The sequence below is a fragment of the Rhinolophus sinicus genome, chromosome 2 (assembly GCF_057876585.1).
Source record: "Rhinolophus sinicus isolate RSI-liver-muscle chromosome 2, RSI-T2T, whole genome shotgun sequence".
Taxonomy (NCBI): Eukaryota; Metazoa; Chordata; class Mammalia; order Chiroptera; family Rhinolophidae; genus Rhinolophus; species Rhinolophus sinicus.
The window spans coordinates 171,850,318-171,864,750 of record NC_142502.1 but is presented as its reverse complement, the minus strand read 5'-3'; the positions used below and the strand labels follow the sequence as shown (position 1 = coordinate 171,864,750).

General features: G+C 44.7%; 1 protein-coding gene and 1 long non-coding RNA gene across 6 annotated transcripts in view; one reads left to right on the top strand and one right to left on the bottom strand.

Annotated features, from left to right (window-relative positions):
• PLB1 (phospholipase B1) overlaps positions 1 to 2,006 on the top strand; it is a 120,372-nt gene extending 118,366 nt beyond the window's left edge. For both annotated transcript variants that reach the window (XM_074331834.2, XM_019735316.3), the window contains one exon: positions 1,563 to 2,006. In XM_074331834.2, coding sequence (XP_074187935.2) covers positions 1,563 to 1,772 — 210 coding nt within the window. In that variant the 3' untranslated portion in view covers positions 1,773 to 2,006. The remainder of the gene's footprint in view (positions 1 to 1,562) is intronic.
• The window catches only part of LOC109449260 (uncharacterized), a 108,689-nt gene that overhangs the window by 15,063 nt on the left and 79,193 nt on the right, over positions 1 to 14,433 (bottom strand). For 3 of the 4 annotated variants that reach the window (XR_016020489.1, XR_016020486.1, XR_016020488.1), the window contains 3 exons: positions 2,000 to 2,435; positions 1,575 to 1,711; positions 569 to 686 (listed from right to left, as the gene is read on the bottom strand). This is a non-coding gene — a long non-coding RNA (uncharacterized LOC109449260). The remainder of the gene's footprint in view (positions 1 to 568; positions 687 to 1,574; positions 1,712 to 1,999; positions 2,436 to 14,433) is intronic. The other variant, XR_016020487.1, reaches the window with a different exon arrangement.

The following is a 14,433-nucleotide window of genomic DNA, read 5'->3' as shown; positions in this document are numbered from 1 at the left end:
GGGGGTTGGGTGGGGGGCAGAGGTGTGATATAGCACCTGGAGATGCAAAAAATCCCCTGGGAGGCTTTGTCATCATGCACCTTCGTGTACTGCTACCATTCTCCAATCTCACCTCTCCTCACTGCCCCTGATGCTTCTCAGCTCTTCTGAGAAGCCATGAGTGAGGGGAAGGAGAAAGCAAGTCTTACTGAAGTGGAAAGAGGCACTCATAGGAGGCAGACAGCACTGGTCAGAACCTTGAGTCACCCTCCACCCCTGAGGGGTCTACGTCATCCTGTGTCATAAACACGGCTGAGGAGCTCTCTCATGCCAGACATGCTACATGCCAGACATGCTACTAGGAATGAGGGCGGGGGGGGGGGGGTTGGGAGGCAGAGAAATAAGACACCGTGTCTGTTCTGTGAGCCTGCAGTCTTTTGCCTCCCTTTCCACCACTGCCTTTTTCCAGGCCGTTATTGGCCTTCCCTTACTTGGATCCCTGAAAAATACCTAACTTGCTCCCCAGCTCTCCTCTCTCCCTTCTCCATCCATCCCCTAATCACTGCCTACCTGGCACAGACCAACCTACCTGGAAGTAACTCCAATCTTGTCAAGACTGCTTGAAACCCTTCCCTGGTCCCTGCTGCCCACTGAAGAGGGTTTAGATGGGAGGCACCTTTCTCCATCGCCTTAGACACTCTCTGCTCCTGGAAAATGGAGCAGATTCTCCGATGAGCCCCACGATTGCCCATGTCTGTGCTTTTACTCCTGCCATCTGCTCCTCCTGGAGGCTCATCCCCCATCTCTGTCTATGAAATATGTTCACATCCTTCAAGGTCCAGATGTTGCCCTCTCTGGGCTACTCTGCCACCTTACCTCACCCTACCGATCCTGCCCCAGACACGCACCTGCCTTGGTCTCTCTTTTCTGTTCGCACCTCTCATAAGACACTGGCTCCTTTGGGATGTGATTATTTCTCAACATGTCTTATCCCCTGACTGGATAACGGCAGATGTCACATCTTAACCCTCAATTAGTCGTCCAGGTCCCAGCACAGGGCTCCACACAGCAGGCACTCAGCTTTCACTGACAGGGAGGAAAGGACCCAGGAGGCAAGCCCCAACGCCTCCTCTCCCAGCCCTTCTCAATTTGGGTTCTCCAATCTACTACAGAACCAGCTGTCCTTCCATACTGAACTCTGCTCCTGGCACCCCTGGAAGGGAGGATGAGGACAGTTGTCCAGGGGTGGCCTAGAGGAAATAGGTGGGAGCTCTGCCAGCTCCCCAGGATGCTCTCTCTTCCACTGGTCACCTATCAGTTCCCAATCTTTCAAACTCGGGTTGACAGGAAAGGAGATGCCGGTGAGACACCACAGGAGGCTTTAGCTGGGTACTGACCACTTTGGATACCCGTCCTCCTTCAGGAGATCTGGGCACAGTGCAGGTGAAGGAGCTTTACAAACGATGAGCTGGGAAAATGTACAGCTATTGTAGCATCTCTGGGAAAGGGACTAAGCACGCCTCCGGTGGGCAGGTGGATGGTTTTCCGAGGCCCTTAACCCCTGGCCCTCTCCTCCCCCACAGGAGAGCCCTTACCTCCACACCTTGAGGAACAGTCGCTCACTCCGAGACCAGGCTGAAGCAGTGCCTGACGCGCTCTTCTGGGCCCTGCCCGTGGCAACAGGAGGCGGCGGGCTTGTAGTTGGAATCAGTGCAGTGATGGCATGGAAAGCCTTCAAAGGTCGTCGGCAGACGGAAAATCCTCCAATAAGCCTGAACACTATGAGCTTCTAGACCTGCCAGCCCTGTGCAGCAGCTCATCCTACACCCCCCAACCACACTCCTCACCAGCCCTCTACCTCAGCCCCCCCTTACTACCAGAGAGCACTTGCTTCAGCACCCGGTGACCTAGGAAGCCAAAGGGACAATCATGGCTTCTTGGGGCCTGGGGCCTACGCTCCTGGAATTGCCAAATTTAAATAAAGGCCAAAGCCGTTTTGTTCTTGGGTTAACCCACTTACAGCTCTCGCCTTCCATCTGTTGCGCGGCACAGGTGTGTGAGCCTTTCATGTCCCGTCTCAGCCAGAGCTGCCCAAGTGATGGCTGATGTAGCCCAGACCGGCCCCTGTCAGGCTGCAGCCCAGCACTGCAGGAGCACATCCTCAGTCACCAAATCCACTGTTTCAAATGTGGGAGAAACATTGTTCACCAGGTGGTGGCTGGAATTTTGGAGCTGGCTGGCCACCATCCAATACAATCCAACACTTACCTGTTAGGCCCCTGTTTTGTGCCCAGGACAATGTAGAGCCTTGTGGTCACTCCATGCATGTCACAGCCTGGCTTGTCTTTCAAAAGTCGAAAAGCTCGGTGACTGCCTGCGTGTAATTCAGCCCTGGGGCATTGGTGGGTAAATGTGTCTGATTGCTTTCAAGAAGAGGAGTTCCTCGGGAAAATGTCCTGGGAAAGAACAATTTTGAAATGTCATTTTTAAAAAAATTAAAAGGATTGGGACATAAACACTTCACATATCCTCAACCTGATTTTCTCAAGGTACTAAATTTAGCAAACACTTCCTCTTTCTCCATGGCCAGGTTGCTGAGAGAGTCTGATTAATATGGGCTGCTCCTACTAGGGCAAGGCCCCAAGCTGGATGTCTTACAGAGATTCTCTCTTTTACTCCGCACAAAAACCCAGGGAGGGAGTGGTGAAAGTTTTGTAAATAGAAGTGGTGGTTGTACAACATTGTGAATGCACTACATGTTAAAATGGCTAATTGTACGTCGTGTGAATTTTACCTCAATAAAAATGAAACAAAATAGAATCTGTTATCATCCGCATTCTAAGTACCTCTCTGATCCCACAGCTTGGGATGATAAAGGATGTGAGTTAGAACCTCAGGTCTCCCATTTAAATGTGTGGCCTTTGGAGCAGACCCCAGCATCAGCCTGAGCCCCCGTTTCTCAGATACTTCGTCTATAAAACTCGGAGTACCCGTTTTGCCTGCCTCTCACAGCACTGCTAGAAAACAAGAAATGTATGTAAAACTGCCCTGTAGCTCCAAAATACTGCAAACACAAAAGTGGGTTGCTTTGTCCTCTACGGAGAGGTGAGACAGTGTCCGGACTGTCAGGAAAGTGGCGAGGTCCAGAGAGGGGGGTGGGAACTGGGCAGTAACCTGCAGAGGAAGACGTCCTGCCTTCCTCTTAGAAGGTTCATCATCTTATTTCTCTTTGTAAAACAGAATAGAGTCCCCAGAGGACTTAGGTCCCATCCCAATGTTCTTCTAGCTTCAAATTCGTTTCTGTACAATGGGGACAGCATACCTTCCTCACTTCTTCCTATGGACCAAAAAAAAACGTAGTGACTAAATTACACATGCCCGAAAGAACCACCACATGCCAGCGTGTGTTCCTGGCTTACCGCTGTGTAACAACACAGAGAACTCATTAAATCCAAGAGTTCACTCGCCGCCACTGTTTTCCCTCAAGCTTCTATTCCTCCAATAGCTCCCACTTCAAAGAATCACGTAATTCATAACCATGAATCCCCTTACTTGGGTCGGGGTTGGAATTCATGCTCCCTGAGTAATCCAGGAGTCCCTAGTCTGAAAAATTAACAAAAAAAGTGACCCCAGGATGGTAACCAAGGAACATTTGGCAGAAACAAAGAGAAATCCTCTCTGGAGGGACATAATCACAAGCCAGGCCTCAAATTCCCACCAAATAAATGCTGAAAATCCAAAAATTTAAAATCCATGAGAGTACCTACTTGACTCAGTAGTAGTATATATACATTGGCTACGTGCCGTGTCCATTACCTACATGAAAATGTTCTGTCAAGTTAGAATGATACCCACAGCCACACCATGAATGAAGCCATCAAATCGTGAGAAAGCTACACTCCGTGGTCCTCTCCATAGAGGCTTTTGAGTTCAAAAGAGATTCATGTGGATTAAATTTGGTTAAAAGCCTTCCTAAAGGACAGGGAACTTTAATTGAGCTCTGAAAGTTGGAGAGATGATCTGGTCAGAAGCCAAAAAGAATGGGTTTTTGGAGACTAGGAAAACTTCATCTAAGCAGAGAAATGAACACGAGCGTGGTGTGTATAGGGGACAAGAAAATGAGAAAAAATGAGGATGGATGAGCCAGATATAGCTGGACTAGAGGGATGCTATGGGAAGAGCAAGGTGTTGAGAGAGATTATATTGTTATAATGGTTGTAATATCAGGTTGCATTTTATTTGGGACTATAAATATTATTGGGAAGAGATTAGTCAAGGAAAAATAATACCAATAAAAGCTGACAGAGCGCTTATACGGTGACATGCGTGATGTTCCACTATAATTAAAATTTCTCCTTCCCTATTTTCATCCCCTTTTTACAGAGGAGGAAAACCAAGACTCAGAGAAGAGGTGACCGGCCCACAGTTATATACTTTCATTACATAATGGGACGTTCATCAAAATAGTGTCCAAGGTAAGGGAATAACCCCAAAACATAAAACAGATGATTCCATCAGTGAATTGGGCCAAATTACAAATGAATGTGATATAAAATAAAAATCTAGAAAAGGAAGATGTTGTCTTCACAAGTCTGTGATAGTACCACGAGTTCCTCTGCTTTCAATTGGTCTGAAGAACTCGGCTATCTCCAGTTAATAAGCTATGATTTAAAAAAAAAAATTATCTAAAGGGACTAAGATGTATTTTACTGGACTGTATGTGGAGTTATAGCAGCAGGCAAACCTTTTTAATTAGAAAAAAATGAAGAATCAATCACTGTGAAAACCAGGAGATAACAAACGGCAGGATTAGACCCACATTTTACATAAGTCTTATAACAGTATTGAAGACAGACCATAAGTATGTTTAGAAAGATTAAAGACAAAAGGAATGTAAAACGTAAGACATGAATAAAGCATTATTTTTAAAAATAAAGGCAGATTTGTGAAAGAACTAACAACCAAATAGAACTTCTGGAAATCAAATACATTGGTATTAAAGAAAATTAAACTTCAGTAGATGTGTTCACATAACAGATTAAACACGTAGTGAACCAACATTTCCTGTGTATTTGCTGTATACTAGGCATTGTTTTGAGCAGTAAGTCTGTATTACGCATCAATTCTCACAACAGTCCAGTGAAGTACATACTACTATTACCCCAATCTTACAGAGAAACTAAAGCAGAGTCTAGTTCTTACAAAAAGACTGAAAAGACATAAACAAGATAAAAACAATAGTTTAAAAGACAGATATTCAATAATTAACTCCCTTCCTCTTTCAGTATGAATTCCAATAGATTATTTAAGGGGCTTTGTAAAACAACCATAGTAACGAAAATATATTTGGCATCTTACACTTTACAAAGCACTTTAATATATTCTAATTTGCTCTTCACTGCAAACTTGGAAGTATTAAGAAACATCCCAAACTTAGAAAGAAGGCAGGAGAGTGACCACTTGTCCTGTCATTGTCATTGTTTCATAAGCTCATCTAAGAGATATTTAGTTATCTAGAACACCTTGTCTGATTTTGCTGTTTACCATTCGACGAAAGCCCAGGCACTATGAAGTTATGCTGACTAGCAGATTTCTGACTGGTGAAAAAAGATAACCTCAAGGTTACTGTCTTATGGGACATTAATCAGTTTTATACCTACAAGCAACATCATTTCAGCGTTCCGTTGACCAACTAACAATGTAAATCTCCATTCCTCAAATTCTCCTTTGAACCAGGCTTCACCATCTTAATGATTCCCTCATTAATTACTGAGTTAAAAAGTCTTTGACATGTGTTCACCCTATAACATATGAGAATCACGTTTTTAACTTTTTAAAAATTAAGAATGATATTTTTAAACTAAGGAGGAAACCAATTTTTAAAAATTATAAGAAAATATATAAAATCTAAAGGTATATTACAAAAACCTAGTAAAGTTGAACAAGTGGGGACTAACAACCCAGGAATTCCATCCCTAGGTGACAGTTCCCAAAGAAACATATGCAGATGTGTCTGTCTAGGGAGATACGTGCAAGCGTATTCATAGCAGTGTTGTTCATAAAATCAAGAATACTAGAAACGATGAGATCAATGACCATCAAGAGTGAACTGGGAAAATAATTTACAGCACATTAATACAATGGAGCATTTATGCATCAGTGAAAAAAAATCACTACAGCTGCATTCATCAGCTTGGGTGAATCTTACAATCATGTTGAAAAGAAGAAAGTTTTGCTAAGATTACATGTAATATGATTACATGTAATATGACTCCATTTAAATATGGAGCTAGGCAGTGAACTTAGGAAATCAATGTAAAAATAAGTAAAGTTGTTACCTTTGAGAGAAGGAGGGGCTTGTGATTGAGGGGGGATGTATGGAGGGCATCGAAAATACCGGAACTGCTCTTTCTAACATGCGTGGAGGCTTCACAAGATCTCTCTTGATAACTATTTTTGAAGTTGAATGTGTATATATTTCAGACTTTTCCTGTAGGTACATTTCATCACATTTTTTTAAGTTAAAAGAATGAAGGAGGAAGATGCTTTAGACAAGAAACAAGCTAAATTAAGTTGCTTGTTTATTGAGTGACCAGTTGGAGGGGGCTCTTTGAGGCTCTGGAGCCTGAGGCTGTGGCCCAGGAAAATCTCCACTTTCCCAGCCATGATGCAAAAGCTATTCGCAAGGACCACATACAAAACTCTGGTGAGTGTTAATTACAGAGCACCAAAGTGAAGTAAATATAAGTCAACGTTGACCTGTGCAAAGAAACAAAGGCCCCCACTTTGGGAGGCCCCAGATCCAGCTGGCCCCAGACCCAGAAGAGGCCAGTTTGGGCCCAGCTCCTTGGCAATGGTGCACTTATGGGGGACAGCAAGAGCTCACCAGGCTTTAGCAAAAGAAGGCTACTCAAATGTGCGCCCCTTCTATTTCTGAGTGATGTTCAGAAGACTTGTCACTATAAGCTTGTTCCACTGTTTGGGCAGCTGGCATTGTGACATGCCGAGGGAATGCATGTCCTCCTCCTGGAGAGGCCCAGAGTCCACACCTATTTGTCCTGGCTGTGCCATCCAGTAACAAGCATGCTGCCATCAGGACACTTTCCCACTGTGCTGGGGGAGCAGGTGCAGAAAAGGGAGTGAGAAGGAGGAGAGGAAATGGGGGCTTCGCCTAAATATATTCCACATGGACAGTGTTTAGGTATTTGCATTTCATTCGTTGTGATCAATTAAAGTCTCAGGTACATTCAGGCTCAGTGATTGGAGAATCCACACTGACCCAGGGAGGAGGGGAGCTGGGGAGCAGAAAGAGATTCTAATCTTGCGTTATTAGGAAGGACCCTATTTCTTTAACCAAAATAAAACAGGGATGAGGTCTGCCTTAACAGGCTGTTAGTGGATTAAATGAGAAAATATATGAAAGGGTTTGGTAGAAGCAGCGCTTGATAAATGGGAGCTGTAAGGATTCTCACTTCCTGTGAGAACCTGGGCTCCAAGTGTGTCCATGAGTCCTGCTGTCCTCACTCTTGGCAGTGCATTGCCTATTCTGTTGCTCCGTCCATTTGAACCTAAGCCTAGAATAAAATGATTGGCCTTCTAGTGAAGGCTCAGCCCCACACTGGTACCTGAAGGGAAGCCCCTCCTTTGGGTGGAACAACCGAGGCAGCAGCCCAGGGTCCCACGCTCAAGGGTGAACAGGGCAGCTCCAGGGCATGCCTTCTGAGCAGTACCAAATTCAGTTTTGAATTGTCTGTCTTGATTGATATCCCAAAAGGCCCATGAAAGAGGCTGATGGTGCAACCTCCTTTCAAATGCTGTCATCTTGTGTGAGCCCTAAACCTGGGGAACATCTGTGGGGACAGAGCCCCAGAAAGCAGTTTCCAGGCTCTCAGCCTCACATGGAAAGGTGCTGGCTCAGGTAGTAAATGGCCATCAACTGTGATTGGATGGCCATCAGTTGTGGTTAGTTGGCCGTCAGCTGTAACCAGTGAGCCATTGGGCACTAATATAACTGCTGTGGCTACGCTAGCAGAAAATGGGGGCTAGCAAGAAGATGGTGGCTGAGCTGGTAAGCACAGATTGCAGTTAGGATGGCGGGTTGCGGACAGTGTGGATCCAGCCTCCAGTGAGACTATAGTGCCACCAGCGAGAATATAGTAGTATGACTCCCCTACCAATGGCTCCGTGGGTGTTCCTTTTCGGCCTCACCATATCCTGTGTTCTTATGTGGGGAGCGGGAGCACAGACCCTGCCTGATGACTCCCCGCATGACAAATGGCGCAGCCAGCAGGGTATGGTGCCAGCCAAAGCTCTCCAAAGGGCGAAGGGTGGCAGAGCAGTTTGTGCGTATGAAAGCTCAGTCTCAGGAAGACCAGGAGGAGCAGCTGCCGGAGAGCTGGACCGCCGTGGAGGGGTGGGAAGACATGGACAGTTCCCCCAACCAGCAAAGGCCAGAGAAAGCAAAGGACATTGCGGCCCTGTGGGCTGGGAAGTGCTTGCTGAGGCAGCCTGGATGCAGGACTTGTAGTCCCAGGAAGAAACGCTTGCTGAGTCCTCCATAGGAGATGAGGGTGAGGTCAAGGTCGTCCCTCACCCCCAGGACAGCCCTGGTGAATGACTATGGACTATGGGGAATTGCCTTCCATCCCTAATTTAATGGACCACTTGATTGTTTGCCTGGGAACATACCACCATGTAGTGGAACTGGCGGATGTTTGCTTTTGTGTCTCGACCGGCTGCCATCGAGAATATGTAAGCACCTTGACTGTGAGTTGCTGTTGTTCCAGCAGGGTACCCTGAGAGGCCCAGAGAGAGTGGCAGTGCCCTGAGAGCCCTGGCTGAGTCCGGGAAGTCTGGCTGTGTCCAGACAGAGTGGCAGTGCCCTGAGAACCTTGGCTGAGTCCAGGAAATCTGGCTGTGCCCAGAGAGAGTGGCAGTGCCCTGAGAGCCCTGGCTGAGTCCGGGAAGTCTGGCTGAGCCCAGAGAGAGTGGCAGTGCCCTGAGAAGCCCTGGCTGAGTCCAGGAAGTCTGACTGTGTCCAGACAGAGTGGCAGTGCCCTGAGAACCTTGGCTGAGTCCAGGAAGGCTGGCTGTGCCCAGAGAGAGTGGCAGTGCCCTGAGAAACCCTGGCTGTGTCCAGAGAGCCTGGCTGTGTCTAGGATATTGCATTCACCTCAAGGCTCCTCTCACAGGGCCCCTCGCGGAAGAGGCTTGTCGTGTAGATTGTGAGGTAAGACCCTGTAGGGGTGGAGTATGGGGACAGAGCCCCAGAAAGCAGTTTCCAGGCTCTCGGCCTCATGTGGAAAGGTGATGGCTCAGGTAGTAAATGGCCATCAACTGTGATTGGATGGCCATCAGCTGTGGCTCGTTGGCTGTCAGCTGTAACCAGTGAGCCATTGGGCACTAATATAACTGCTGTGGCTATGCTAGCAGCAAAATGGGGGCTAGCAAGAAGATGGTGGCTGGGCTGGCAAGCGCGGATTGCAGTTAGGATGGCGGGTTGTGGACAGTGTGGATCCAGCCTCCAGTGAGACTATAGTGCCGCCAGCGAGAATATACTAGTATGACTCCCCCACCTATGGCTCTGTGGGTGTTCCTTTTTGGCCTCACCATATCCTGTGTTCTTATGTGGGGAGCAGGACCAGAGACCTCCGCAGGCCGCCCCGCGTGACAAATGGCGCAGCGAGCAGGGTCTCCCGCACGACAACATCTCAGGGTCCAGGACACAAGGGAGGGCCAGGCTCTTACCACCTAGCCCCCACGTTACCTGGGAGGCAGCTGCTCTCTCTGCCCACTCTGCCAGGGGACTCTGTAATATAACCAAGTCTGGTTTTCAGTTAAGTTTATTTCTATGCTGGATTTCAAAGGTTGAAATGGACCTGGGGTCCACTGCAACTGCCGCTGGAACAAGTTCCCCAAACAAACACTCCCCAGGACCACCCCATCCTGGGCTCGATGCAGGACAGGCTCTACGATTTGGGTATCCAGTTCAAAATTAAAACACATGGCCCCTTGCTGACCAATGATCAAGAATTTTAAGACAGTGACGACAGCATTAAACCAAGTGTAGGGCGCTTCTGAGCATGGGATGCTGTGGGACTCACAAGTCACTATGCACAAATCTGGCCCTGCCTAGCCCGTTCAGTGTCCTGTGCTCTCAAAGCCAGAGGGACAGGCCATCACCACACCGCTGTCCCCTGCCTGTGGGGAGAGGAAAGGAGGTAGCAACGGGGTGTCAACCCCCTATAGAGGAAGGCACCCAGGCCCTCTAGCAAAGCCTAAGGGAGGCCTACAGGGAAGCTTGTTTTTTTCCACTTACTGGAAAAATAGCTGAAAATATAGCTCCTGTGACCAGCAGATCAATGGTAATGTCGTTATCTATGGAGGTTCCATTTGGCCCTTTCTTTTCCGTTTCTATTTTTGTAACTCATTTTACCCAGCAGGGGACATGATTAGGACCTCTTTCGAGCTGAAGTGCCCGGGGAGACAAGGAAACATACGCAGTTCCCAGAATTGTGCCCAGGGCAGCCTTCCTTCTGGAAGGTGGCACGGGTACTGGTGAAGCAGCCCAGGCACTGGTGTTCTAGCTCGTGAGGCTGTTGTGAGACTGTGGGGAGGGCCTGGCTGCGAAGCACCAAGCGCTGCCTGGTACAAAGAGGACACGCAATACGCTTAGTGACTACGAGTGCTAGTCAGACAAAACGCCCCCGTTTTCGTAGTTTGATGGCTTTTGTTGCCAAATCCTTACTTATTTATTCAGTCTTTTCTCCCCTGAGTTGATCATTATGTTGTTTCTATGACAGAAACACTGACCAATAAGTGTCTTCATTCTTTCGGTCTGTCTGTCTGTCAGCCAGCCCACAGAGCTAAGCCTCATGATCCTGTGTCTGTCCTGTGTGAGCCACGAGGAAACATCGATGAGGACACAGGTCACCTCCAAAGGTTTTTTAGGCTGCCGTAGGGATCACCATGCTTTTTTTTTTTTTTTTTTTTTTTAGTTTCAGGTGCACAAGACAAAGTAATACTTAGACGTTTATCATTTATATCCCTCACACTGTTTGAACCCCCCGCCCCCCATCCACTACCCCTCTGACATCGCACAGAGCCATTACATTTCCACTGTCTCTATTCCTAATGCTGCACTCCGCTTCTTGTAAGTATATACATACATATATATATACATATATATAAAATTATAGTTGACATTCATTATTGTTCAGCTTCAGCTTCAGGTGTACAGTGCAGAGCTCAGGCATCTACATCATCCCTGAGGTGGTCTCCCAAATGGGACACGTGTCCATCGGATACCCTATAGAATCTTTACATTATTGATTACATTCCCCAAATTAATTTTCAAAACCCCGTGGCAATCTTGTGGTTACCGACTGTTTTCTAATCCCCTCACCTTCCCCCCTTATCCCAACCCCCCCCCCCCGCCCATCTAGCAACCCTCAGTGTTTCCTCGATGTCTCCAAGACTGTTTCACCATACTTTTTTGATTATGTATCTACCTCAGCAAACAGCGTTAGCACGTAGTTCCCAATATAGAGCTGTTTATTTATAAATTATGTACATGGATGACTGCGCTAAAATATAGATCACAAAACATTCACAAAAATAGAAGTTTTTAAAGAACAAGATAAAGCGGAAATACAGTTTTGTTCTTGCTGAAATAGTATTACTATTTGGGGGGAGGAGAACATTTTGATTGAATATGTTTCACTACTTTCTAAAATCTTGATTTAAAGCTTTGTAAACAACAATTCATAGGTCTGGTCTCAGGTTAATTTTGTTTCTAAACTTGTTTCCAAAGGTTATCATATCTAAAAAAAAAAAAACATTCCATGGGTAGCTCCAAGCAGAAGAGGTAACTTGTTGGTTGTGTTAACTAAATCATGATTGTCATTTATACAAAGATTTTTGTTGAAATGAGCCTAATAAAATACCCTTCTCCCTGATTTTAATCTTTCTTTTTTATTTTTTAACAAACTAATCAGAACTTGTCCCATTTTTTACACATGGGTTCACATCCCACTGATACTCTTTCTTTTAAATTTTTAAAAACAGGTTTTAAAAGTTTACTTCTTAGTTGTTTTTATAATTTACAGATATGAGCGTTTTCCTAGATGAAGCTCATCATTGTCAGCTCTAGAATCACATAACAGTAGCAATATTCCCATACATCTCTTTTCAAAATCAAATCCCTCCCCTACCTTTTTTTTAAAAGCACCTTTGCACACCGCACTATACAAGTTACTTTCAAAAAGCAATTACTTCTCTTTTTCCATGAACTGAAGTATTTTTTCCTAAAATATTTACTAGGTGACACACTACTGACAACCAGTTGTCATCCTAGAAAAGGTCAGCAAGCTTGAAACTATTGTCTATTGATTAAAAATAATAAAATGTGTAATTCATTTTCAGGCTTGGTGGCTCTTGCAAACACTTGCAAGAATTGCAAAAAATACTTTCATGGTTAACTCCCCATCTCATTATAAAACATTGTAAGGATTCTATTATACTTAAAAGTCTTGTTTTGTAGCAATTACTACACTGATGATATCTTATTGCATTTCGTGTACTCCTGGCTTTGTTGCAATAGCTCACCAACAAGTGATACAGTAAAAGAATTTCATTGATGGTGCTACATTTGTATTCTTACCAAGGAATCTTTTTATTTGAGTCCTCTACTAGTGAGGACATTTCCAGTTTTTCCAAAGCATTGTTTTTATTAAAGAAATAATTTTTTGTTGAGAATATGTCTTCAATGGTACATTTTTCTTTTAATGGTACATATACACAAAGCAACTGTATGTATATTTCATAACTGAAACAATCCAACAAATGCCATAGGCTAAAACATGCTAGGTCATTTATCTGTATTTTATCCAGATGCTCAATGCTTCATAACTTGTTATAACACTTAGCAATGTTTTCTCTGCATCTTCCAATAGTGTGTGCAGACAAGTACCTATTCCTTTTGTGCTGTGTGATTTCCCTTGTTTTATTTTAGTCATTATGGTATGTGGTTCTTTGCCTCTGCTAGTAAGAAAACTGAAAAAAGATAGGAAAATCCTTCAAACATTTATCATTAAGTTTAGTCAATTTTGTGAAGTGTTGAATTCAGAACCTATGATTTCAAACACTTCTTTTAAAAAGTGTACTAGTTTATTGACATGTACCAACTGCTTAGTTTTCAAATGTCTTGCTAACACATACGGCTTCATCTCATTAGCTTATATCTGAATGCACTATGTGCACTAAGGGAGGGGCTTATTATTACTAGGGAGGGGTGCATATAAATCCATATCCAATATAGACTTCTTGATAATTTCAATGTTTTGTCTTCTTGTCAGATATGATTAGATCATTGTTGTTTTTATTTCATGATGTGGTTAAGAGCCCTTAGTGGCAGAGAACTATCAGCTCTGCCATTTTTCTTATTGCTTTAATTTATCTGACAACTTGTTGTCAGATAGACTTCAGTTCTGGTTCTCTTACTTGCTAACTCCACGACCTTGGGGGAAAAGTCATCATAGCATGTTGAAAGGGAACAACTGAGCAAAGGGCCACTTCCAGCCTCTGTGTTGGGTCCATCCTGCCACTCTTGGAAAACCTCCCATACTGTGACGTGTGACGCTCAAGTAAGAGAGTCAGGTTCAATCCACAACTAAAACATTAGGAAAGATAACTTCTTCCTTCTTTTTAGATTAAAAATTACATATAAGTAGAAAATTTAATATTTTATTCCCACACTCTAATAGATCATTCTGTATACTTCACTTTAGGAATGGGTCCTCAACTGAAATATATTATATCCCAGGGAGCAACTTATCAAATCCCACAGTTATCACTATAATCCATCATTCTAACATTCTTGCAGACCAGCATGCTTTCCTAAGTGAGAGAGAAATGGTCTGAAGTTAAAGTTGGCCACGAGACTCCTGCTGGATGGGGCATGACCATGGAGTGTCCCATGGTAGAGGGTGAGGGGGTGTCTGTCCTGGGTAGTGGATCTGAACAGTTCAAAACTACTGGACTAGATGGAGAAACAGACATGTAAACAAATGTAGTGAATGCTATAATAAAGGTGCATATGAGGAACTGTGTGAGACAGAATAAGGAGAAATGGAAGATTTCACGCTAGAGGTGGAGGGACCTTTAAGGGAATGTTAAAAGAAGGCTGGAATTTCAATGGGAGGGAGAAAGAGCAACAAGAGCAGAGGTATCTGTAGAGTTATGGAATAAATGGCAAAATGTTTGGGGAACCTGGAGATATTCAGAGCTGATCAGCAGAGGACGTAAAGTTGGTGTCTATTCAGGACCTAGGATGTGCCCTCCTCACAGTACTGTGGCGCGGTGTTTTCTTTAAAAAAGAATGGGACATTTTTCTTTTTTAAATTTCCTTGGTGAGTAATGAGTCCTAGTACTTGAATCTGGGAAATTGTGAAGAAA